Below are 26,860 nucleotides of genomic sequence, written 5' to 3'. Positions count from 1 at the left end.
AGAAGTTATTCATGCATTTACCTAATTTGATTTTCTATGAAATTTAAAAATAAATTTAAAAATAAGGATGGTATCAGAGAAAATAAAATCAGTAGATACACACAAAGTAACAGGCAAAGAAAACATTCTATTTTCAGTCCACAACTACACTCACAGTGCACTGACCTGCAGGAAGATTCCCCTGTGACGAGGGAGGGGGGAGAGGGGCACGAAACACGCAAACCATTCTCACTTTCAGTTTTCGTATTTTCCTCGTTGACACTCCGGAAGGGTTTTAATCATTCTAGAATGTTAAAAAACTAACTCAGAACCTATTTGAGAGCCCCTTTGCTCTTCAGTTTGTTTATTTGCATAAGTACCGTCCTGTCTTGCAGACGGCTTGGAAGCGCGGCAGCCGGTATGAGAAATTGGTAAGCCACACACTGCTACCAACCAAACAACGCTAATAACCTAGTTCAAAACGATGTTTTGAATATTTCAAACGATGATAATTGTTGATCTAAGATAAACTCCCCCTGTGGGACACTTTGGAGATGTTCAATACGAAATTTGGGAACAATTGGTGTTGTAGTTGCTGAGAAACGTGAGCGTGTACGCTACAGACTCACAGACGGACAGACAGACTCACGACCAGTCACTTTTTGGTGCGCCCAAACACGGCATGGGCTTCGCTATCGCTCAGCCAAAAATCATCATCCTCCTCGAGTTTGTCGAGCGAGCTGCCCTCTCCACTGCCCCCTCCCCCCTTCGCGTCGCTCTCTCAGTGTCAGACAGGGACGGAAATAGCGCGTAGGAAAGTGAATCGCAGGCGCTGTGCCGCACGCGTGAAACAGTTTCGCGTCGTCTTTAAGGAACGAGATAGGGGGTGGATGAGGGGCTCGAATCAAAATTTTCTTGATCCTATTCGAACATGAGGCAGACCTCAAAGGTTACATGTGCTGATCGTGTCAAAATGAAACTGACCTTCGTCACACATTACTTCTCTCCGCTTAAAAAAAAAAAGGCGTCACAGTGCGTTTCAGTTCTACCAGTGCACCGGCTGGCCTACGTAGAGTCCTAGAGTGGGAGAGAAGAGTCAATTGCGAAAACGCTACGCGCACTTTGCCATACATGTCATTTCCGGACCGCTGAGCCGGTTTCCGTTTTCCAGAATTCAAACACCATTATGGCGAAAAGACGTACCTTCGCAACTCGCTAATGTCACACGACAGGCCAACGACCCGAAAGTAAACAATATTTCGTCTGCCGTGTGCCTCCCCGAGTGAAACGGCGGAAAAGACGGGCCGGAAACAAGACCAGCGGTCCGGAAATGACAAGTATGGCAGATTTCGCTGTCAGAAGGTGCGGACAGGCATGACGCTTCTCTCCCACTCTAGGACTCTAGGCCTACGGTGAGAGCGCCTGTGAAGTCGAGGGTAGGCCAACCGCCCAGTGGACGTGGCGAGCGGGTGGCCTACCGGTGGCGTGACAGGCGCTCTCGCCTCGGGCTCCGCGCATGCCGGTGCGCTCTGCCCCGCCCTGCTCCACACCTCGGGGGTGCCCGCGGCCTACTACACCCAAATCCACGGGGAGGCAGATTAACCACGCGTATACATTGTTTTTCAACGAACGTGACGTCACACTCGTTAAAATGTGAATCGTGTCACGTTTGTCATGATGGCACAGTCGTTCGGTCTACGTTCAAATGAACGCGACGACGTACCGTGCGTCACATTCGACGAATAAAGTTAATGGTCCTTGACACGGCGTGAAAACGTACATCAAAAGTGAAACCATTTACTGAATTCATCTCTGAAAAATCAGTGCACCCTATCGGCATTTCGTAGAATATACATATTTCGGATTATGGAGAAAACCTTTACTGCAAAATGTTGGTGCAGCCTCTCACGGTAAGACGTTCAGAGTGAGGATTTAAAGCCGGTCTCGTAATTATGTATTGGGCTGTGTGTATGTGCCGGTGGACAGGAACGAGGAACTCAGGCGGCGAGGGAAAGGCTTTGCGCCTTGATTGGCTGCAAATGAGTGCCCGAGGCTTGGCAGGGTTGGCAGGCAGGCGGCGTCGGGCCGGAAAGGACTGCCGGACACGTGCAGGGCGTGTCTGGGACTCCATCCCGCCGCCTGTGGGGCTGAAGGGCCGCGCCAGCAGACAGATTCCGAGAGTCGTCTTCGTCGCCCCGTCTCTCTCGCACCCCTGTCGACGCCCCATGAGTGGGAGAGAGACAGAGAATCCGTGTGCAGGGCTGCCGCCGTAGGGCCCCACTCACTCGCGCCAGTGTAGGCCGGGCGCCTGCGGGCGGTCGCCCCGCTGCGGGCCTAACTAAGCCACCTCCCTGTTGACTGTGGTGGCCGCGCCGCCCCGCTGCCTTCCCGCAGACTGATTCCGGGAACTCTGTCTCTCTCGCACTCGTAGGGCGCGTTCCCCACAGGTGCGAGCGAGACAGAGCGACGAAAGAGACTCTCGGAATCGGGCCGCCTTCCTTCCACCCACGCGCGGAGGGGCCCGCCGCCGCTCACTGCCTTTATCCTGTCGCCCTGCCTCGTCCTTCCGTCCCACTGTGTACCGGAACATCGCGTTCGTTCCGCGTGGGCCGTCCGCGGATCCACTGTAAGCCGCGACAAGGTCTAGCCATGGAGCTTATCGGCAGAGGCGACATTCTGGCCTTGGACATATTTTTCGCGTGTTTGTGTGTGTGTGCACTCGAAAAGTAGTATGGTGAAGACTCTCCATATTATGGTGATAATGCCTTACATTAAGGAGGTGCAGCTGACTTTGTAACTTACCTTTGAAAATTCACTGTACCTTATAGATATTTTCTTGTATTGTGGGGAACATTTCCACCATAATATGTTGGTGCAGCCTTTCACCTTCAGACATTCAAAGCGCGTGTGTATGGGTTCTTTTTTGTCCTGGAATATATTTTCAACAATCTTGAAAATGTGAACTACTGCCTGAAAGCACATTATAATTAATTTGTACAGTGTGTGTGTGTGTGTGTGTGTGTGTGTGTGTGTGTGTGTGTGTGAGCGTGATGTGCGTGGGCTGGAGACAAAGTAATTACATAATAATAACGGTAGAGGGGGCGGTGGAGCGTGCGACACGATTTTCACGAAGAAACCCACTCACCTCCACTACCACCACATTGACATTTCGAATGCAAACGAACAGACGAGACAATGTGGACGCGGCGTTGGCTGCCACAAACACATGCAATGACATTGTCTTCTTCTTTTCTTTTCTCCTTGGGGGAACAAGCGGCCCCGTCCCGTCTTAAGGCCAGTAGTAGTTCGCTGCCTCTGCCAACTCATTTCCATCCTAAACGGCGGGGTCGGCCGGCTGTAGCCGCGTCGTGTCGCCGCGGTTCAGGTAAATAAGGCGCAGGCCGGCCGCCGTAAGGGGAGGGGGAGGAAGGGGAGGGGAATGGGGCGGAGGGGAGGGGAGCTTAACGGCAGTTGTTGTTGGTGAAACATCAGAGCCAACAAGGGCACCCGGAACCAAAACTTCGGCAAGCGTCAACACGGTCGTTTCAATATCATAGGATTAACCTACCGTTAAAAACAAAAAAAGAAATAAACGGTATGTAGTTTTCGGAGTGCCTATATATTTCCGGTTACGTCGCTTTAGTTTCTATGCGGATGACCCGTGCGGGTGATCGAGTATCCCGGGCAGAGTCTCCGCCAAACTGCTCTGGCCGCCAGACCTCGTCTCCCCGCAAGGCTCCGCCTGACTCCGCCGGGCCCCGCCAGGCTGGCCTCGACAAGTGGCTCGACAAGGTCCCGGCGCCACGCAAAAACAGGGCGGCTCAGGGCCCTCGCGGGGGGCGCGCCTTAGCTCGGGCCTGGCCAGGCCTGGCCGGGGGGTCCCTGGGGACGGGGCCGGCGGGGCGGACCGGGTGACCCCGCGCTGCGGTCGGAAGGCACACGGCGGATAGAGGAGCGCTTTTGCCAAGGCTTTCGCCGGGATAGAAAGGACAGAGCACGACAAGAGTGACAGACAAAGACGGCGGTGGCATTGCAGTGCAACTTGTTCCGCGATTCTGAGCCGGTCTCAGGTACGCCGGGTGAACTGCCTGGAAAAGAAAGCGCGTGACGCACACTGCGTTTTGAGCTCCGCCGCACTTTCGTCGCCAAGAGAGGTGCGAGGTACACTGGGGTCTGTGCCAGTATGTCTGTGCCAGTATGTCTGTGCCAGTATGTCTGTGCCTCTGCCAGTATGTCTGTGCCTCTGCCAGTATGTCTGTGTCTGTGCCTGTATGTCTGTGTCTGTGCTAGTATGTCTGTGTCTGTGCCAGTATGTCTGTGAGAACGCGTCCACATGTCAGTGTGTCCGTAAGAACGTAGGGGGTGGGGGGGTTGGTGGGCTTGCAACAGCTCACAAAGCGGCCCGGTGGGATGAGGGAATAGAGCAGGACAGAGAGACAGAGAGAAACAGAGAAAGAGGGACAGAGAGAGCACACCCGCTGCTCTCGGAACAATGCGATAATTTGCCGAGGAATTTTTCGTCGGGCGGCCGGCGGCGGGTGGGTCTCAGTCTGTGGACACACTGGAAGGGCCTTACAACACAGTGCGCCGGGCGGGGCTCCCGAGGACAGGCTCCCCGGGACAGGCTCGCCGAGGGACGGCCGGGGCGAAGCATGGCGAAACGAGAAGACAATGCACGGCCGGCGACACAGATTGAGTGAGCCTGGAAAGTGGCGCAGGCTCTGCAGTCTGCAGGGAGCAGCGCGCCCAGAACGAATCCAAGACTCGACGCACAAAAAGAAGACAATGCGGGACCACTAGGAGAAAAACTGGCAACGCGAATCGAACCACCACCCGGCGAGATTGGCCTGGGGCAAAGTAGCAGTGTTTGCCTGATTGCCGGGAGCAATGCGCAGCGTTTTGCCTGCTAAAAGGGGTGAAATGTCCTCTGTCTCCTACTTACCAGGGTAAAGTGTTGCCATTTGCCAACTTAGGTGGGTAAACTGTTACCTTTTGCCTACTTACAGAGTAACAGTGTTGCCTTTTGCCCACTATGGGAGGGGCAAAGTGTTGCGCCTATGTACAGGGTTAAAGTGTTGCCTTTCCTGACAGAGGTAAAGTGTTGCCTTTCACCGTTTCACCTGGAAAGTGTTGCCTTTTGCCTACTTACGAGGTTACAGCGAGGGGTACCTCACTTCGTCTAGTCAGTGTACACCCCTGACTCCAGTCACTGCCTTGTTTCAGTCTAGTCACTGAAAAAGTCGGCAAAACCACGTAAATTTGTCCCAATTTTAGTATTTTTGCAACGCATTTCGTGATATTTTCAGTCTAGTCAAAGTGGAAATTGAGTATAGTCACCAGTCAGTGTACACCTGTTTTCGAAGTGAGGTACCCCTCGGGTTACAGTGATGTTTTTCTCTGGCGGATCTCTAGGGGCCACAGGGAGGGCATAGGGCCTGGTGCCCGTGCCCCCTCCCTCCCCCTTTTAAATCCACTCTTGCTCTAGACGGAGCGGCGGCGAGGCCGTGGGACTATTTTAGTTGTTTCTGCCAGGTGGCCCCTCCAGCAGCGACGCGAGGCGCACGACACCCTGATTCGAGGCAGTCCCAGGAGGTCGTTCTGAGCGAGGATCCGGGCCACTCCGGAGAGTCGTTTTCGTCGCTCCGTCTCTCACGCAACTATACAGGACGCTCCATGAGTGCGGGAGAGACGGAGCGGTGGAAAAGACTCTCGGAAGTCCGCAGAGGGACGCCCGGCGACTCAACGAAAAGTTGTTCGCGCTTCGCGTGGCATTGCCGGGACTCGTGGCACGCCGCCCGGTCTGCCGGGACTCCCTAATACGACGCCTAAGTGGCCCGCGTCCGGAAAGAGAAGGGGAATCCGAGGCTTACAGGCAGAGAGGGAGGGAGGGAGAGGGAGAGAGAGAGGCGAAAAGAGAGGACAAAGGATGTGTGAGACTCTTGTCGAGGGTGCTGCAGTGCGCTGCGGGGGCTCCTGTTTCAAGGGTCGGGCGCGATCTGTAACGCGTTCAAACCTTTTCGGCGGTCACGGCACGGAGAGGGGGGTGGGGTGTGGAGCGTGGAAGGCCAGAAGAGTCTGTTCCTGGTATTACACTGCAGACCAAGCACGTTTCACCGAATCAAAGAAAATTTACAATGCGAAGCTCTAATAAGTTGGATACCAATAGAGCGTTTTAAGACCATATTTCTTGTTTGAAGATAATAAGCAGTGATACACCGGGATGTACATGTTCAGTTCTTCACCCTGCTTGACACTAATATTTTCGAATTGTCATGTAGAAAGCACAAGGTAAGAAAAGCACGACCCGTATGGATCTATCTTGACTTTGGGCCATCCCACGAAAATCTGAGAGTGAACTCATGTAAAAGGTGCGGGCAGGCCTGTGCAGGCTAGGCAGTTGGTTCGTGACCGTCAACAAGGAACTCAATCCCTGAGGAGAGCGTGAGCTGCTGTGGCGCTCAGGGCCGCATCGCGCCCAGGCACGCAGGGTGCAGCTGAGCCATGGCTGTCCCACTGCCAGCAGGCGGCTTCAAACTGAACCAACTTCCTGGTGAATGGAGCGACAAGGGGGCCTAGCATCAGTAGCGCAACGCGGGGGCGGCACCAATCAGAGCATCGGTTCTCGACACTGTCTGACTGCGTGCCAAACACTGCATTTCGGATCAAATTTCACGCACAAAATTGGTCTCAACATCTGGGGATAAGAAGGAAATAGAAAGCTTTTCCATTTTGGGACAAGCAAGATATCTTTTTATTGTTAAGACCTTGGTGTGGGATAAACAAGTTCCTCAGAAATCTGTATAAATCTACAACAATCTTCAGATTTTCTGAAATCTCTATAAGTCTCCAGAAATCGTTTTAGACCTCCAGCAATCTCTACAGATCTCAAAAGATCTTACGGGAAAAATCAAGTCAATTTTAAACGGGAAAATGGCGAAACCTTTACGCGCGATGCTGGCCTTTTCTCGTCCGTGTACACTACACATAATGCCGAAGGGCCCCATTATTACCAAGTGGCGAGGAAAAGTGTCTCTGCTTGAAGGGGCTGAGCGGCTCGGTGCGGCTGATCCGGGCCGAGCAGGTTGTTTCAGGCAGGCCGGGTGACCGACGCACCCCTCGGCCAGGGCGACGGCATGAATAAAGAGCGAGGAGGCCTCGGGGATTCGAACCCCGGAACGTCCCTGCCGTTCACGAACGCAACCAAGCAGGATGCCACTCTGCATAGTCGCTTCCGGCAAGCAAGGGGAGTAGTGTCGCGGTCGACGCACGCGCACGAGGTGCCCGCAGGCACTTCCCTGCCGGTAGTTTAGCAGGATCCATTTTTAGTGTAGTAACCCAAGGCGAGGCGACGGACGGCGGGTTCCGAGCGCAGGGGCACCGGCAACACGAGAGCCAGCCCAGAGCCGCGTTAGACCGTACCCGAGCGCCACTAACAAGTCCCTCAGCGCGCACGGGGCGCACGACGGGTACCACACGGTAAGGGCCGCCGGGGGCGCGGACGGGGCCGGCACGGTTTGAGCACGCTGCCTCAAAGCGACCGCTGGTCCTTCTCGGAACGTTAGCCCCACAGGTTAAACGAAAGCGGGAAATACGTGGAGCCTGGCAGCACTTCAAAATCCAATGAGTGGGTGGGAGACGTGATCTCGAAGTGCACTTGTCAAGTACACAGAGAGTAGTACTTGAGAAGTATACATCTATAGGAATGTAGCACTTTTCAAATGCACATCTTTAGGAGTGCTCTTGGATTGGTCAAAGACATATTTTTAGGAGTATACTTGGACAAGCACATGTCGTTAGGAATGTACTTGGACAGACAAGGACGTCTTAGAAGTGTTCTTGGACAGACAAGGACATGTCTTTAGGAATGTACTTTGACAAAGACACTACGTTGATTCTGTCACGATAGTGTGCTTTCTCAACTCCAGTAGGTGTGCAAGTCCACTCCCATAAATATTTACTCACCCAAGTTCACTCCCATAGATGTGCACTTGTCCGAGTACACTCCTTTCCAGCATACTCCTATTAAAGTTTACCGGTCAAGTACACTCGAATAGCAGTATAATAAGCACCCATAAGATTTTTGTAGTGATGAGAGACCGGCAGTGGCAGATGTTGGGCCCAAAAAAAGTAGTAGATAAAGCGGCAGGTACTTTTTTCTTCGAGTGTACGGTGCATTGATGCAGTGCACTGTGGCGCTTGTGGTTGCACGTAACGACGCACGGGACGCTACGCCACTGCACCTAGCAAGGGAGTGCTCCCGATTGCCCGGAATTACGTATCGACCGCAAACCCTCGCCGAAACACACAGCGGCACAATGCAGGCAGCCACGGCCGCCCACAGGGCCCCGCGCAAACACTATGGGGCCAGGGAACGAGTAGTCGAGAGGCATACAGGCTAGGCGGCCAACAAAGGTATCGGGAGCCACCGATTGGGGCATGCCTGTCAGAACGGCGCCCCGATATGGGTCATTATTCATTTAGGGCAGGGCTGCGACGGTCTGTCCACCCAAGGCCGGATGAGATTCACAAAACGTCGGGATTGGGTAACGAAGCCGCTTCCTCACGGCGGCTTTGACAGTCAGCCCGCAAACAGCCGAGCCAAAGGTCTGTCTGGCTTCGGGCAAAAAAAAGGGCAGAGTGTTCCTAATTGACAGCGTGCCCGAAGTGGCAAAGTCACCCAACGAGCAGCTGGGGACATTTCGGTTCACGGAGGGTAGATGGTCCTACTTTGGTCCAATTATTTTACCGAGGCCACTCGGTCGCCCTGATCTACCTTTCTTTCTGTCGAGGGTAAGTTGACGGAGAAAAGTACACCATCTAGTGGCCTACCACAGACATTTCAACATTCATTAGACAAGGATTTAACACTCAGATTTTCTTGCTAGTTAGAAGTAATAACCGATCGAGGGACGGCTTGAAGTCAAGATATCAGCTCCATAAGAGTTCCCCAACTCACCCCTGGGTCTTTCTGTCTGCTGTCCGTCCATCCGTCAGTCTGTCGTCTCAAAGAGTGGCCTTCCCCTTGGGCCGTGGTGGCGGTCAGTGGGCGGTGTGGAGGCGTCCAGGTTTGGGGCCCAAGTTGACAAAGCGCTGAGCCGGCCATAGTGATGCATGAATGGGCAGGGCCGGAGGAAGAGGCGGAAGGGATGGAGGAGACACAGAGGAGGACTGTTGAGGAAGTGCATTGTCGAGGCAACGGGGCGAAATAGAGAGAGAGTAGCGTCTACTTGCAAGGCCGTGGCAGGCGGGAGCTCAACTTGAGCATGTGGAGAAGGTCTCAACAAATTGTTCACAAGTGTGGCCAAGTAGTGTGTGCAGCAAGTGGCGTGGCGAAAACCGCATTAGCGAAGCGAGCCGCGAGGCTATCAAGGCTGTTTTCGGAGAGAGTGTTGCAGAAGGCAATTGCAGTGCAGCTGTTGTAGAGAGGCTACTGTAGTAAAGACACTGTAGCGAGGCTGGGCGGTGAGGTTTTGTAGTGAGACTGTCGTAGTGAGCGGCTATTGTTGAGACGTTGAAGAGAGGCTATTGCAGTGAGGCTAGAGAGGCGATTGTAGTGCAGCTGTTGCAGTGAGGCTGCTGTAGTGAGACTGTTAGTGAGGTCCTCGTGGCGATGCCTCTACGGCGACCCTGTTGGAGGAAGGCTTTGGTAGCGAGGCTGTAGCTGCAGTGGCGCTGCAGCAAGGCTGATCCACCTCCGTAAGCGCGACACGGTGCTGTGGGGTTGTCGCAGCGGTACACAGTAATCTGGGCTCTCTGACGGCGTGGCACGGCGCGGCAGGGCAGGTGAGATAATTAGCTTTGTGAATCACCTCGTTAACGAGTCGGGCCAGCGGGCCGCTCGTCCCGCAACCCAGCAAGCCCGGCCCGCTCGCAACAGTGACTCGAGAGATCGCCGATAGAGGCGGCGTGGGCGTGACGAAGGGTCGAAGTGGTTTCGAGTTTCTCTGTTCTTCGTTCTCTTTTATTTTCGACGACGACGACGACGCAAGCAAAGCATGGCGTCACGGCGGCGACGCGGCGGCCGGCCGCTAAGTGTGTTAGGACGCCGCGAGGCACTTTGAACCAGCGTGACCTGTCCGCAGTCCCGTTAATGGGCCAAACTTTTTAAATGTCGGCGATAAAGGCCGCCTGGATTGAGAAAGGGGAGAGGGGAGGGGGAATGGGGTGCAGGGAAAGGGTAGAGGGGAGAGGAGAGAGGAAATAGTGAGGAGTACAGAGAGAGGGAAGGGGTAAGGGCCCTTCCTTAACTTTCATTCCACCGTGATCATCAAGCAGAGGACCCTGCTTTTGACTTTTCCGACTTTTCTGCCTTCCGGCGCCGCCAAACATCGTCTAAATATTGAAAGCGCAGCCGCGAGAAAGGACACTGCTGGATCGAAATGAATTTTTTTCTTTTCATTTTCATGGTTATTTTTCATTTTTGTTGTTTTGTTGTTTTACCACGTGACAGACAGATCCACAGACTGGTCTCGTCCTCCGAGTCGAGCGCAACCAACGCCGGGGGCAGTGCGGGGGCGGCGGGGGCAGTGCGGGGGCAGTGCGGGGGCAGTGCGGGGGCAGTGCGGGGGCAGTGCGGGGGCAGTGCGGGGGCGGCTCTCGAAGAGTGTGCGGCGCGGGCGATGCGGTGGGCGTATAATACAGCAGGCGGCCAGTCGAACTTGGCAGACATGTCAAGTGCGTGCGGCAAACAAGGCCACGTCGGACGACGTCGGATGACGTCACGAGACGCTCGTGGCGCGCCGCCCCCCGCGGCGATTTTCATGACGGCGAAAACAGTTACTTATTTTCCGAGGAACTTCCTAGACATCGCGTGTGCCTTTGCTTTAGGCAACCCCAGAAATCGTGTTTTTGCCGTTCAAGGAGGTGACTTGCATGGGGTGCTCTTTACGTACGGACCACCTTATGGTGAAACCAAGTGAGGAAGCTCATTGGGGATTGCAGTCTCCAAGTGCAGACCCTGAAAATTCCACAACTCCCCAATGAGCGTCACTAGTTCCGATAAAAATGTGGCACTATTTTCAATGTTTGTTTCTCCTTCCTTTGCAATATTAGACCTACAGTGCCCTGGACTGGAAGGCCAAAACAATATCGCTGGTCGAGAGAGAGAGCCGCCCCGGGCTGGCTTTGGACCCGTCACACACGCGGGCTGGGTCCGCACGGGTATTAGTTTAGCCGGTCGCCGCTAGCTCCCCGCGCGCTGGTAGTGTAACAGCGTTATGAATAACAGAATTGACCCCCCGGAATAGCATTTCGGGGCGCACAGTAGTTGTTTGGTCGCAGCGTGATCTTGCACCGCAGTGTAAAACATTTAGGCAAATTTCGAAATTTGATCAGTATATATAAAAGAGCGAGTGTGTTCTCTATGCACACTTATGTCACTCAGAAAGAGTCAGGGTCGACCTCGCACCTTGACATAATCAAAGTTCTCAACGAAGTGTTCAACCATAATGCGGGAAAAACCAACGTATGGCGACCGCTAAAAATTGAGAATTTCGATTTGCACTACTACAGAAAAGAGAATAAAAACTCGAAATTTTCACCTGTTTGATTCTACCCCACAAGAAGGTAAATTTTTTACTGACCCTTTAAGGTGGCTTAATTTCTCATCGTTCACGTATCAGAGCCTGCATTCCGCTAGCATCTACAAGCAGAGTCGCCCGAAGAATTCTGCGTCATCACGACGTCCCTCACGCGTCCTCTCTTTCCAGGCCTCATGGAAGGACGGCGTGCCGAAGTCAGTGAATAACGTAGTCACGCCGAGCCGCCCGACCACATGTCGGATTTCCACGCACGGCCCGCGGCGCCCGTGGTGCGGTGCTGCACACTGATTCCGAGAGTCGTTTTCGTCGCTCTGTCTCTCGCACTCACGGGCCGCCGTCCCCCGTGTACAGGAGCGAGAGAGACAGAGCGACGAAAACGACTCTCGGAATCAGTCCGCCGGCAGCCTGGCTGGCTGGCGGGGTGATTCCGATGTATTTTCCACTCGGATTACCTGCCTGGCCGCGCTCAAGCATGAATGTCCCAAGGGAGGGGGTTCATCCGCGGCACCGCGCCGCACAGAGACAGCGCGCACTTGAATTCCATTTCACCGTCTCTGGAGGAGAGGGACAGGGGCTGTGTGTGTGTGTGTGTGTGTGTGTGAGAGAGAGAGAGAGAGAGAGAGAGAGAGAGAGAGAGAGAGAGAGAGAGAGAGAGAGAGAGAGAGAGAGAGAGAGAGAGAGAGAGAGAGGCGTGTCCCGCGAGGCCCTGCACCCGCGGGGCCGTGACTCGCATGTGCGGCAAACCGCGGTGTCTGCTTGCTGCCTTTCAAGCCTCGTGCACCGCGACGACTCCCAGCCGACGACGCCACTACTCACCATCTTTTGACTATTTTTTTCATTTTTTTTACGACTGGACGACTCAAGCTGCCGATTCCCCAGTCGCATTCCACGATCGTATTTCACGGACGAGCTGCGCCTCTGCGGGGCGTGGCGTGGCGGGGCGCGGCGGGCGGGGTGCGGCGGGGAACATGTGGCCGTGTGCTTAAGTCCCAGCGGGTAGCAACCACAAATAAGGGCACTCCTTCATCCTGGACAGCGCGGCCGGCCCCGACCTCGCGGCCCCGACCACGGTCACGGCCTTGCCGGTAACGGGCCTACCCCCGGATGAGTACCCCCAACCCTCCCGCTGTCTCCCCCTTAGGGAGGGGGTGACGCGTACCTGATGTGCCCCAAGCCAGCGAAGCCAGCGCCCCTCCTCCGCAGGGGGACTTGGCCCGGGCCCCCGCTCGGCCCGACGTCATAGGGCCGAGGCCGTGTCGGGGCGGGGCGGGGCCGTGGCACGGGCCGGGGAAGGCGACGTATTAAACAAAGGCTAAGTCCCGGCCCATCCAACACCTTTTTCGGGTCAATGGATCATTTCCCTGACCCTACTCTCGACCAGAAGTTTCACCATAAAGGCCAACCCCGTCCTAACCGGGGACCAAGGGCCCCAAGGGCCCACCGCCGGATTTCCTTCTTGCCTACCCTTTCAAGGAGTAACATGTACTCCATCGGGAGCTTTCCCTAGGGAGGTACCTCCCGCTATGCGGGAGTTTCCCTGCGGCCCTAGGGAGGTTCCCGGGGGAGCTCCCTCGGGAAAATTCCATGGGCGAGCACCATCCCTAGGGTCAATGTACTCCCCCCTCTCGAGGTAGGGAGTACACTATCCTAGGGATGGTGTACTCTCCTAAGGGGGGAGTACACTGTCCCTAGGGATGATGTACTCCTGGGGGTCAATGGTCACGAGAGTATAATGCCCCGCCCAGACCGGCCCCGACCTCGCGGCCCCGACCACGGTCACGGCCTTGCCGGCCACGGCCGCGCGCCCCGGGAGCGGCCGGCCCAACCCTCCCGCCTCTCGGCCTGCGGGGAGGCGGTGACGCGTACCTGATCGCCGCCAAGCCAGCGAAGCCAGCGCCCCTCCTCCGCACTGGCCCCGCCGGGCCCCGCGCTCCGAGCCCCGTGGTTATGGGGCCGAGGCCGTGTCGAGGGCGGGGCGGGGCGAGGCACGGCCGGGACCCAGGCGACGACGTATTAAGACAAAGGGGCTACAGTCAGGCCCGCCATACACTTTATGGTCACTGGGTCATTTCCCTGGCCCATTTCGCCGAGAGAGTTTCGCCATACGCGGCCACACGCCCCACCGGGGACCAGGGCCCGAAGGGGCCCACCGCCGGGTGTCCTTCGGGAGCTTCAGGAGTCCCAATCAGGAGCTCCATCGGGAGCTCCATCGGGAGCTCCATCGCGAGCTCCATCGGGAGTTCCATCGCGAGCTCCATCGGGAGGTCCATCGCGAGCTCCATCGGGAGTTCCATCGCGAGCTCCATCGGGAGGTCCATCGCGAGCTCCATCGGGAGTATCCACCGAGGGGAGTGGCGCGACCGTCATCTCACGGTCCGGAAACGGATGGCCGGGTTGCAGGCGTTGCAGGCGTTGCAGGCGTTGCAGGCGTTGCAGGCGTTGCAGGCGTTGCAGGCGCCGCCAACGGCCGCCCAAATTGAAACAACGCGCGGCGTGCGTTTGGCGCGTTTGGGAGGCGGGAACCGGGCGGGAACTGGGCGGGAGGGAAGGACGCGCTGCTGGGGCGCGCCGGATAAAAGCGCGCTAGATAAAGAGAGTAATGCTCACCGGACGCGCGGTTCTCTGTCTCTCTCGCACTCACGGAGGGTGCCGCAGGGGTGCGAGAGAGACAGGGCGAGGGGGGCGGAATCGCTCGTCGAGGCGATAGCGCGGGGCGGCAAGGTGGGCCGGCAAGGTGGGCCCGGCATGGCGGGGCGGAGCGGGGCCTCCCCGGGCGCCGCGCCAAAGAATCTCACGCGAGACGGCAGTATTTCTTTCCCTCCCGTTGATTTCCGGTCGCGAGGTGCTTAACGAGCCCCTTGGAGCCCCTGCACTGTTAAGGAAAAGCCGTTACATTCGGGGAGATATATGGTGTATTCCTTTGTGTACAAAAAAGAAACATAACCAAAACCCCCTCGTAAGGAGCCTGCGACGATATCAAAACCGTGCGGTGTCCCTAGCCAGGAAGCGGACTGTCTTGTCCACCAGATTGGTGCCGTGCCATTTTCTTTAACAGAGTGGGGCCCGGCCCGGCCCGGCCCCAAGGTGGCACGGCGGCCAAACCGGACCCCACGGAAAAAAAGGATTAGTTGTGACAACTAACATGTTAGTTGAAAAGCGTCCAAAGAAGATTTTGGTTTTCACAACTAAAAGTTTGCGCTCTAACGAATTATTAGTTGAAACGACTAGAAATGCAGTGGCTCAAGGATAAGTTGATTATGCCAACACTATGTTAGTTGTCAGGATTACACGAGCGTCACGGAGAAAAAACCACGTACAGAAAAAGTCTGGGGCGGGAATCGAACACGGGACCTGTCGCTTGTCGATCAGACGCTGCCCACTGCGCTGCGGACATTCTTAGGAGACCCGACTTTCGGGCGAGATTATCGTCGCTTGTCCTAGCATCGGTCAGTTTGCTGTATCAGCTCATTGGCATTCTCCGCTATCAGCTCACCACAGCGCAGTGGATAGCCTCAGCAGCTCTCAGATCACAGATTCCGCGATCGATACCCGCTGAAGGTTTTTCTTGTGTGATGTTTCTTTTCTCTCGTGACGCTCGTGTTAGTCATCACAACTAACATATTGTAGGCACAATAAACTTTATCCTTGTACCAACTTTAATTTGTTAGTTGGTTAAACTAATATTTTTGTTCCTGCAGCAAACTTTTAGTCGCAGCAACTAAAATCTTAGTTGGCCGCATTCCAACTAACATGTTAGTTGTTACAACTAATCCTTTTTTTCCGTGCCCGGCGGCGGTGGAGGTAAGAAGCTCCGGGAAGGCCAGCGAGAAGGGCGTCCTGGACGACCAACTTATCAAGTCGTGGGGCGTGGTGGGGCGTGGCGGGTGAGACGGGGCGGGGCGTGGCGGGGTGAGGCGGGGCGAGGCCGGCACCAAAGGTGAGAGGTATATTCCGCTTGGTTGCGCTGACAATTCCCCTCGTAAGGAGCCTGCGACGATATCAAAACCGTGCGGTGTCCCTAGCCAGGAAGCGGACTGTCTTGTCTACCAGATTGGTGCCGTGCCATTTTCTGCGGATTTTCTGCCATTTTCTTTAACAGTGTGTGGCCCGGCCCGGCCCCAAGGTGGCACGGCGGCCAAACCGGACCCCGGCGGCGGTGGGGGTAAGAAGCGTCCGGGAAGGCCAGCGAGAAGGGCGTCCTGGACGACCAACTTATCAAGTCGTGGGGCGTGGTGGGGCGTGGCGGGTGAGGCGGGGCGAGGCCGGCACCAAAGGTCGAGGCAGCGTGTTGTGGGGGCCGCGTTGGTTGCGCTGTAATTCCGCACACGTCATAGAAGAAGAATATGCAACTTTCCTTGTTTTTTGCAAGAAAATTTTTCTTAATCCAATTTTTTTTCTTGAATAAAAAAATTTCATGTGTCAAGATTATTTTTCTTACAAAAACCAAGAAAATCAAAAACCAAGAAACCATTTTTTTGGGTGCAGACTCGGAGGCCCTCTGCACACCGAGACTATCGCACTGTAAGAGGGCGGGGTGGGAACTACATAGCAGTGGGCCTGCTCCAAGTCCCACCCGCTCCCCTCGACTGTCTGCTTCCTTTCGCAGAACGGAGGCCGCCGTTCTCGCAAATAACAAACAGACCGTGAAATTGCTTACCCCCGGCCCGGCCCGACATTTTCTGCCTCCATAAAAAATCCGGAAATGTTTGCTAATCACCTGCTGCTGCGAGCGCGTGGGGCAGCAGCCACACGTGGCGACCTCAGCCGGCGTCCTGTTCAGAGTGTTCACTAGTTGAGTTCGCATTTAGCAATCGAATAATCGAATCGACTCAAATCAGATCAGGCACACTCAATTCAAACTAAACAAAAGTGTTAAATTTTCGAAAAGAATAATTCTAGAACACAACCGGAGGGGACTCATTTCGCCCCTCTTAAGGCAGTCGATTCACTTCGATTCGAGACTCGAAAATTAAGGCGGCGGTACAATCGCAAATCGTAGACTCACTCACCCATGAGCTGGTACGCCACGGCGGGCGGCAGCACGAACACGCCCACCAGCCAGTCCGCCACGGCCAACGACATGACGAAGCAGTTCGTGATGGTGCGGAGCCGCCGCGTGGTCAGCACGGCCACAATGACCAGCGTGTTGCCGATCTGGAAAAACAAAGGGCCAAATAAGCGCTGTCGCGGCGGAATGATGGTACTTTGCCGCGCCGGTGAATGACACACCGCCGCGATACCTCGAAACGATACATCGAAAACGGTTTTCGATACGTCGGCTCGGCACGTGACCGCGTGCTCGTGAGCGAGCTCGGCGCACGGGTCTAAAGGGTTGGAAGAAAGCGAATCATTTTGATGTTTTAAGTTTAACCGAGGCATTGGATAGTCATTTAAACACAGTCGGGGCAGTACACCCAAAGAAAATCAAGTTACTGAATGCTTAAAACAAATTTACTTGTTGCAAGTAAATTTACTTGATTCCAAAAATGACATTTTTTGAAGGGGTTGGGTGTGCTTTTAAATTTAAAGGGTTCCTCAAATTCGCGAAATTTAGGAGACGAAAATTAAGACATCACGGTCGGGACACTCGAATCTACTCACTAAAATGTTCGTAGAAACAGTTTTCTGTGTAGATGAACCTTTTTGCACACGGTTTTCTACAAAAAAGGAGCAAATGTGCAGGTTTTTTTCATATGAAAATCGTACAAATTTGAACTACCATCAGTTACGCTTCGGGCTTCCTGCCCACCAATTAATGCACAGTCAAGGCGGTCTGCTAGCACACTGCTGGCACACTGCTGGCAGCACTGCTACCCCAACAAGGCGCCTCTCCTTCCGGTCCTCGAGCACCACCGGGCTTGTGGCCCCAGCCTTGGGCCTGGATGCTGAACAATCGGAGGGGGGGGGGGCTGAGGCCCAGACGGCGCCCTCTTACGGGCCTATTTACCAGCGCCCTCACTCCTGATCAAGTGTAATCTCTGGTGCACCTCCGCACTTCACCGCCCCCGGGCCCACCGCCCCCTCCCCTTTCCCCCGGCCCTTGGACGGGCCCTTGACAAGCTCCCCAAGACCCGAGCCAGTGCCTTGTACCCAGTGTAAGGCAGTGTGGCTGCCGAGGCGGACTTAGCAAACCAGCTCCGTGTTGATTTATGCACCGAACGGTCAAGGCGTCCAGAGAACCGATAAGTCAGAGCGGGGCGCCGGGGGCACCGGGGCACTGGAAGGCCGCATCACGCTGGCCACGTCGCCCTCGACTCAAAGTTGGCGCGACACGAAAAAAATGGACGTGAATAGAAATTATTTTGTTGGTTTTTACACGATTAGAACTGCTTCAAAACCCGGTAAAAATTAGTATTACAAAGAAAGTTTGCTTCGCATTCTGCTTGCGTCTATTTCACTGAAAAGAAATTGACAGTGTAGAGCCGGCGCCTTTCCGTGAAACACTCACCACGATGAGCGCGATGACGACGCAGGACACGGCCACGACGGAGAGGTCCTGCCAGGTGAAGTTGAGCGGCGCGCTGAGCGTGGTGACGGACGAGTTGCAGCCCAGGCTGGAGAGGTTGAGGGCCACCAGGGTGGGCAGCAGCGTGGGCACCGTGGTCCCGGCCGAGGCCCCCGCCGTGCCCGCCGTCACGCTCAGGGCGGCCGTGGTGGCCGAGGGCGCCAGGGACCCGGCGGCCACCGGGGCCCCCGTGGACACGGCCGCCACGCCGACCACGCCCGTCGGCCCCGGGCAGGGCAGGGCCGCCTCCGCCGCCTCATCCAGGGACATGCCGCGCAGCTCCGCGCCGTTCACCTGCGGGGACAAGAAGGGCATCGTCATGGAAACGAAACGAGACGCCGGCCGGGGCTGCGGGGGGAAGTCAGGGAGGACGTCGCCGTCGGGGACCTTTCTAGATTTCGGGGGTGGATAACGTAGCCACGCTCGCAGCCCCCGCTGGGGCCAACGCGGCTGACGGCAGGCGACGCTCCCGTCTCTCTCTCTCCCACTCTCTCCCCCACTCTCTCTCCCACTCTCGGAATTGCGGAACCGTAGGCGACTTTTCTCTCACATTCCGCCCTTTCTCCGCGTATAATCCCAAGTTTGGCCACTCATCTCCGCGAGGGACAAATCCAGCACGGCTACCTGCAGGGCCCGCGCTGCCGCGCGCTGCGGGCTGGGCCGGGGTTACGCCCGCCGGGCCATTGTTGCCGGCGGCGAGGATTGGAGCGTTATCGTCGCACACGCGGCGAAAAGAGCAGCCAAGTTTCTCGAATCAGAATCCGTCCAGGGGGCAAACGAGGGGGGGAGAGAGAGAGAGAGAGAGAGAGAGAGAGAGAGAGAGAGAGAGAGAGAGAGAGAGAGACCGTCAGCAAGGCAAGACGCGGCACGCCCTCCGTAAGCCTTGATCCCCAGCCAGACAGAGCGCCTGCGGAAGCTGAGGTAGGCCGACCCGCCGCACACGTCGGAGTGACGGGAGGGTCTGCCGCCCAGGCGGTGGGCGCTCTCTGACTCCGCCACTTGAAAACACTGGGACTACGAATGATCCTCTGCCTTTCGGTTCCGTGCGTGGCAACAGACAAGTTCTGTTGAGATCTCCTACTTTCCGGGTTTGCACTAATCGAGAGGGTTTGGACCAAATAGAACACTCACACTCTGGACTGGACTTTAAGTATATTCTTTGGGTTGATCGACTTGGCCTCACACGCACCCTGATACAATACTAGCTTTCCTACGACTGCCCCGAGGCAGAGGTGTCGCGCTCGCTGGAGGGCCCCCGTGGCTCGCGGAGCGGGCCGCGAAGGGCCCCGCCGGGCGGTGCTACTGCTGCATCAATCGTCGCGCCGCGACCCCGCTCGTCTAGGTGGCGGTGAGCCGGGCTGATGGTCGCGGCGCGCGACTTTTGAAGTTGTCCCTCAACAGTTCCGCAAGGAAAGCAACAGCAAGACGAGTGAAAAACTTTAATTGATACATTAGCAGACCAGTGAGAGTACTAAATGAACAAGAACAAAGTGTGTTCGGCTAACGCTATACAGTCCCTGCTGACTCAAAAGCAGCGGTCCTGGTAACTTCCTATCGTCACGCAAGCCATTCCTACCTTATACGGCTGACACCGCAGAACAAAACCACGGACAAGAGTCGCATAATCCTTCGCCACAAAAAGATGGGAGTCCATGTCGTGTTTCGACGGCGAGGACGGCGGCAGGCTAAAGGCGCGTGTTTGCCGATGGCTCACACTGTGAGGCTGACGCAGCTGGGCGGCTCACACCCCCGACGCCTCGCAGCCTCGCGTCAAAGTCCTCGCGAGGAGAGCATGGAGCGCGCTGCTCGCGGCAGAAACAACTTGGAGCGAGACACGCCTTCTTCGCGCACGGCGCGCCGCGGCGGAACCTCTCGCTGCTAATTCCCCGGCCTCGCCTGGAGTCTGGCTGGAGCCGCTGCAGACTGGGAGTTGTCTTCGTCGCTCTAACTCTCTCGCACTCACGGGGCGTCCCGTACGGGTGCGAGAGAGACAGCGACGGAAACAACTCCCAGTGTGCAGGAACGGGGCATAAGTCACTCTTGAGAACCGGCACGTCTGCCCGGCCGGCAGGGCGCCCTCGCCCTCCTCGCCTCCCCAGTGCGCCGACGGCCCGCCGACGGCCCGCCCAGCGAAAGAGCCGTTTCGTCGCTCTGTCTCTCTCGCACTCATGGGGCTCCAAGCGTGCGAGAGAGACAGAGCGACCAACCGCTTTCCTGAATCACCCGGGTGGCGAGCGATTCCGAAGAGTCGCCCCGTCATTGTTTTTCTCGCCACCACACTAACTGACCTACAATGAATTTTTAGGGGTATGTTAGAGAATTATTCACGAAAGAAATCCGATAAAATGCCCACATGGCACATTGAATTTTGAGAGGTAACGGTACAAAGTCAGCTGCCAACATGATGTAAAGAATCTCGCCATAAGACTTTGAGAGTGCACGGTGCCGCTGGGGTGGCCGTGACAGGCGGGGCCGACGCGGAGACAAATTAGGCGCATTGGGGAGCAAATGCGAGCCCCTACACTGCAGCGGCGCAGCGGCCTGGGGACTGACTCCCAGAGTCGTTTTCGTCGCTCTGTCTCTCTCGCGCCTACACGGGACGCCCCGAGAGAGCGAGAGAGACAGAGCGACGACACTGGGAATGGGTCTGCGGCAGACGGCCCCGGAATGCAGTCAGAGCGCTGTCGATCGGGAGGAACACAGCGAGACAGGCCGCCCGCTGCGCCGAGGCGAAAAAAGGGGTGGGGTGGCAAGGAAGGAGACGGACGGGGAAGAGAGGGTTGAGGAAGAGGGACAGAGAGAGGGCGCACTGCCCCCACCACTGCGAAAAGCGTTCAAGGCAACCAGCAACATCAACACGACGGCCAGGCAGCCGCGGGCGGACCTTTGGGCTCGCGATTCCCCAACATCGCTCTCGGCCCTCTGTCTTTCTCGCACTCACGGGGCGTCCCGCGGCGGCGCGACAAACGCCTGACTGTTGCGTCAACGGCCGAGACGAAATCGGGCGCTCGCGTCTCCACATTGAATAAAACATCGGAACACGGAGGGACGCAAGCGGCCGTGGCGCGGCGTGGCTGTCTGCGGGCGGGGCGGCTGGCTGGCTGGCTTCAGGCGGGGCGGCTGGCTGGCTGGCTTCAGGCGGGGCGGCTGGCTGCGGGCCGAGGCTGCCCCCTGTCTCTCTCGCACCTCGGTCCGCTCTATGAGTGCGAGAGAGACAAAGAGACAGCCTGCCGGCTGCGGGTGGCGGCGCTGCAATGGCCTCCACCCGAGGGGGTAACGACTTCGGGAATCCGGCTGACAGCAAATTGGTAATCCGTAATCCGGATAACCCGAATTTTTGAGGTAATCCGGGGTAATCCGGGAAAATTTTGAGGTAATCCGGGGTAATCCAGGAATTTTTTTGTTGTAATCCGGAGGTAATTTGGGGGTAATCCGGGGTAATCCGAGGTAATCCTTAATCCGGCTGACACGAAATTTACCAGTCGTTACCCCCTCGCCTCCACCCCGGGCCGCTCACGTCACACGCCTCTTACAGCGACCCATATCCCCCTTTTCTCAGAAGCATGGCGTCCAGCGGTCTGATTCCAAGAATCATTTGTAATTTCGTCGCTCTGCCTCTCTCGCACCTTTAGGCGACGCCCCACGGTAAAAACGGTTCCTCCTTTCCGCAGGAGCTCCCTGGAAATCGCCTGTGGCTTCCTGGGAAAGCCAGGTACCGTGCCCACATGCGCGAGAGGGACAGAGCGGCGAAAGTGACTCAGTCTGCAGGGCGGCGGCGTGGCGCGGCGCGGCACAGTGGGCCAGAAGACCGGTGGAGGCGGCCAAAACTCTAGACGCGTCTTGAGCTCCAGAGTCACTAAATGGGACTCGAACTGAACGTGTGACCTCACCTATGCATTCCTTGTTCGGAGAGCAATCCATGGGTGGGTCACACGTTTGATTCAAGTTCCATTTAGCGACTCTGGAGATCAAAACGCGTCTAGAGTTTTGGCCGCCCCCACCGGTCTTCTGGCCCACTGTGCGTGGCCACGGGGCGCGCGGAGTCACGCGTCGGGACGCGTGCAGCCCAGGCGGACAAGTTGCCGGCAGCGCCGTGGGCCATCCCGCCTTGGCCGCCACGGCCGCCACGGCTCAGCCAGTCCGGGATGGTTTATTCAGCGCGCCAGCAGAGCTACGTCTCTCTCTCTCTCTCTCTCTCTCTCTCTCTCTCTCTCTCTCTCTCCTCTCTCTCTCCTCTCTCTCTCGCACTCACGGTGCGGCGAGTATGAGTGCGAGAGAGACAGACCGACGCGGGAGCCACAGTTTCGGAGTCAGCCCTGAGGGCTCGGACACAATTGCCGAGCGCTGCCGAGGCGGGGAGTGCTGGACACAGTCTGCCGTGCTTTCTTGCTTATTTAACACTTTTTTAAATGCTCCTTCTTCAACCCGCCGACAATTACTTCTCCTTGAGCACCCCGGCCGTCGTGTCATGGCGGGGAAAGAGGGAGAGGGAGGGAGAGGGAGAAAGGAGGGAGAAAGGAAGGAGGAGAGACAGAGAGGGGGAGGAGAGAGAGAAAGAGGGAGTGAGAGAGGGGGAGGGGGGGGGCAGTGAGCCAATTTAGCAGGAAGCTCGCCATGCCGGTCCGGCTGCTTCAATTAGGGGCGTGTAATGTGTCATGAAGGAGCAGGCCAGGGCGGGGCAGTGTTAAATACCGCTCCGCGTGCACCACCCTGTCTTTGAGTGTGTGTAAGAGTTTGTGTAATAGTGTGTTAGTGTTTACGTGTGTGTGAAAGAGAGAGTGTGTAGAGGCTCGGTGGGAACGCCACCTGCCTATGCCAATATCCCAATCGAAAAAAAAAACCACCATGGGACCGATCGAGCGTGCAAGTGGAGAGAGAGAGAGAGAGACCAATGCGTCGCGGCGCCGGCGACGTTGTCAGCCTCGACACACACCAAGCTGCAGAGCAGCCGCGGGGGTGGGGGTGGATATGTTAGGCAGATGCGCCCTTGGGCCCCAGGGCCCCCTTGGGGGTCGCCGGAACAGCAGGCCGTCGCTGCGAGCCACGGGGCCGCGGAGGCACAGGCTGGGGTGAGGCAGGCCAGGGACGTGGGGTAGGGCAGAGATGAGAAAAGTGATGCTCTCTCGACCTGCTAACAGGTGTCAGGTATGTACCCCAGCCAGGTGCCAGGCCAGGTGCGAGCTTTGGGCATAGAATGACATCAGTCGGAAATAAAACTTTTCGAAATAAGTCGTTTTATGCTAAACGCCCGCAAGTCTCTGTGTTCACGAGACATACACCCCTGCATGTTGTGGTGAGTGAGGGTGGGGCGGGGGCAGGTCAGGAGCGGGTCGCGTTTTCGTCGTCTCTGGGTCAGGGAGGGCGTGGCCGCGGACCTCGTTCCAATGTACCGTGGGTGGACAACCTGGGACGGCAGTCCGGGATAGCCTGAGACAGCCCGGGGCAGCCCGTGCTCCTCGAGGGGGCGCAGTGCTGCACCCGCTGCTGCTGACGGGGGCCCTGATGCAATTACCCTCGGGATGCACTGGAGTGGCGAGACACTGGAGACACTGCACTCGGCGCGGAACCTGTCTTATCGGCCGAGGCCGGCGACGAGGGCCGCGCAAAAGTCCGTGCCACTCGTTGAGTCGATAGGGAATGACGGCACCGACCCTCCAGCACACCGATTTCGAGGGTCGCCTCTGTCTCTCTCGCATTCGCGGGGCGTCCCGTACGGGTGCTTGAGAGACCGAGAGACGGAAACGACTCTCAGTGTGCTGGAGGCTCGACGCCACCGCCAAGCACCCGGCCTTTGTCCCCGCCGTCGATGGGCTCTGGGTTACCTTTGATGGCACCGCCATGGCACCGCCCGCCGTGGCCAAGCCGCGCGAGGCTCCGCGAGGCTCCGCGAGGCTCCGCGAGGCTCCACGCGCCCCATGGGAACAACCACGTTACATCCACGTCGAATCCACGTAACTAAGGTGGAATAGGTGGATGACTTTTATCCACCTGGTATCGACCTCGCAATGACGTAGATTTTAGATCGAATTTGAAATCCCTCTAAAATCTACGTTGAAATGATGTCGATTGCCGAACGAGCCGAGTCCACGTGTTTTCAACGCTGATATTAGGTAGAGAATGTTTTCATCCCCGGGAAAACGAAATTTCGATCTCGAAATTACGTGGACTGGGCAGCTCGATGCATCAACCTTCCATCGACGTAGAAGTTACGCAGAGAAATGTATTGTCTACATGTCGCTACAAGATCTTGGTAGATGCAATGTGGATTGGGCTGCTCGCTCAATCCTCTCTCAATCTATCTCGATGCACCGTTGACCCAAGATATGACCCAAGACATTATAAAACCGAGGTGGATTTTTGGAGGATAACTGCGCCGCAGATGTGTACTCAGGCATCCAGCAGCCCCCTTCTTTTATTTCCAGGTGGCAACGTCTAATTATACACATCACCATCAGTGGGAATGAAGATAGGAATAGTTCAATCTGTGTTTTCTATAATTTTTATTCTTCTGCAGATATTTTACAATAAATATGTACAGTTAATCTTTCCTTAATACAATGTAATGAACAGAAAATTAAGAAGAAACTTAATTTTTCTACATGCCCTTTGTTTAAACCTCTGAATGAAGGATAGGGATACAGAGCCCTTCGTCCTCTCTCCAGTTGAAATTATCAAAGTCACCATCATTTACAAGGGGAAAATAAGATACTTTCTTCATAATTTGGCATTTACTCCACTTTTTTAAGGGCCCCAGATTGGACACTTTAAAAATGTTAAGTAGAGAACTAGGCATCGGAAAAGTGAAAAAGTTGCTCATATTCAAAAATTCACGACCAATAATAAAGGCATTTGAATTGGATTCCACAATATTTTCAACAACTACCACCTTCCTTGAAGACATTAATACAAATGCATCCCTAGGATTTTCTCTAGCTACACGAATGACGAAACCCTCAAAGTAGGCAATGGTAAATTGTTGGCCATGGCAGTCTAATTTTGGGCCGAAAGAGTGAGGCTGCTTAAACACCTGACGTGGTGCAGTAACTGGCTGTACAGCAGGTGCAAGGGCACGTTCAATTAATCTACAGATGATTTGCTGCAAAGATCTTCCTGGGGCAGCAAGGAACCCTTTCAGTTGCCCAAGGTAATTTTCGTACATAAAACAGCTGAAGTCCTCCGGATCTCCATGAAGAATACACTCAGAAACTAGGTGCAAGAGGTGATGGACATTATAAACAACAAATGAACAACCCAATACTCTATAACAACGTTTCACAAAATTAACAAACAATAAATGGGCATCATCCATGAATTGTGAGCGCAGTTCTGAATCCAGGAGAATTCTCATACCACATGCTACTAGTAAATAGCATTCATACACTTCCTTGTGCCTGTGACTTTTGTTTATAAGAAAACCATCATACAATAAAACGCGCCTCCACTCTGTTGCTTTATATAATTTATACTGTGATATTGGTCTAGGTTTGCTAGCAAATTCACATGGACAGAATTTGTACAAAAAGATACACAGGCTATCCAGCTTCTTGACATCTCCTTCGGGTAACTTGAATCGACCAGCTTTTTTTCGCAACAGCAAAGAATGCAACCTCTTGCTTACTCCTAAATAAACCAGATGCATAACGTCAATAGGAACCTGGGAAATAATTCTTGTTCCAAGGCGAAGCAATGGTGACTCTCCAATATGGTGAGCCTCATCGCACTGGTTTTCGAACGACTCATCAGTTCTCAAAGTGCATTCTTCTGACGGATTATAAGTCATTCGTCTGAACTTCCACTCTCCTACGATAGTGCATCTGCAACAAAAGACAATTTTTGGATAAAAAAAGAGAGCCAGGATAATCATTGCTATTTCAATGCAATAATATAATGAGATATGTTTTATCTTTACCTTTCACATGAACTGTAGGAGTTATGAGGCTTCACTTGTTTTATCCAAGCTCTTGCTGGAGCATCTGCCAAATAACGACGAATGCTGAATTTCATTTTTCTGCCATGACATAGAAATCCATTGGCTATCAAATCAGCACTTTCATTTAAAAAGTCTTCAAAGAATTCATGAACTGATGTTGGTTCTTTGCTGCTTCCACACCACAAAGCAATTACAAAGGGAGTCTTTTGTCCTTTCACACACCCTGCAATGGGCCAGATACTCCTTTTGGCCTTTTTGTGAGGCGATAGGCCATCAACAAAAATTTCTACTTCAACAGTATTATTCTGTAGAGATTGGACATATTCGTCAGTAAGGCAAGTCAATAATGCATTAACAATGCCTCTGTACCAAAACTGCCCACCTGCCAAAGCTTTCACTATGTTTGTGGTGCTTCGAGGAGTTTTCAGTAGAGTTTTAGCACTAGCAGGCAGATCTGGATGTCCATGGTCTCTTAATAAGTGAAGCAAATCATCCAAAGCGTTTCTTTTTACTCTGTACTTCATTGACCATTGTGCTAATTCAGAGTTGAATATTTCCTCCTGTGTCTTCTCCTCTGCTTCACCTTTTATGAGTCTCCAAACTTCAGGAGAAACATCATGCTGTTTCACAGAGAATGTTTCAATTTTGTCTGGCTCTTCAGCAGTGCAGTTGTCTATAAATACTTCAGCGTCACTTTCATCTTCACTGCTGTCTGATTCAGCTACAAATTGTGAATCATTCGAAGTCTCATTACTGTGGTTACGATCAGAACCAACCTCTTTACCACCATAATTAGAGCAGTAATTGATTGAATTTTCATGTATGTTGTCTTCATCACTATCTTGGTGTAGCTGAAATGAGGAAGCAGTTGTTTGTTTTGGTTCCGGACTAAAATCTGTAGACAAA

The 26,860-nt window shown here is 54.9% G+C and overlaps 1 protein-coding gene across 1 annotated transcript in view; it reads right to left on the bottom strand.

Annotated features, from left to right (window-relative positions):
- LOC117652997 (probable G-protein coupled receptor No18) overlaps positions 1-26,860 on the bottom strand; it is a 99,804-nt gene that overhangs the window by 27,941 nt on the left and 45,003 nt on the right. Inside the window, exons 3-5 of the mRNA XM_034398317.1 lie at positions 18,221-18,318; positions 17,968-18,157; positions 16,529-16,673 (exon numbers count right to left, since the gene is read on the bottom strand). Of these exons, the coding sequence (XP_034254208.1) occupies positions 16,529-16,673; positions 17,968-18,157; positions 18,221-18,294 (409 nt within the window). The 5' untranslated portion in view covers positions 18,295-18,318. The remainder of the gene's footprint in view (positions 1-16,528; positions 16,674-17,967; positions 18,158-18,220; positions 18,319-26,860) is intronic.

Source organism: Thrips palmi, unplaced genomic scaffold, assembly GCF_012932325.1.
Source record: "Thrips palmi isolate BJ-2018 unplaced genomic scaffold, TpBJ-2018v1 HiC_scaffold_8, whole genome shotgun sequence".
NCBI classification, from domain to species: domain Eukaryota; kingdom Metazoa; phylum Arthropoda; class Insecta; order Thysanoptera; family Thripidae; genus Thrips; species Thrips palmi.
The sequence above is the reverse complement of the archived record's forward strand: the minus strand, read 5'-3'. Positions and strand labels throughout refer to the sequence as shown.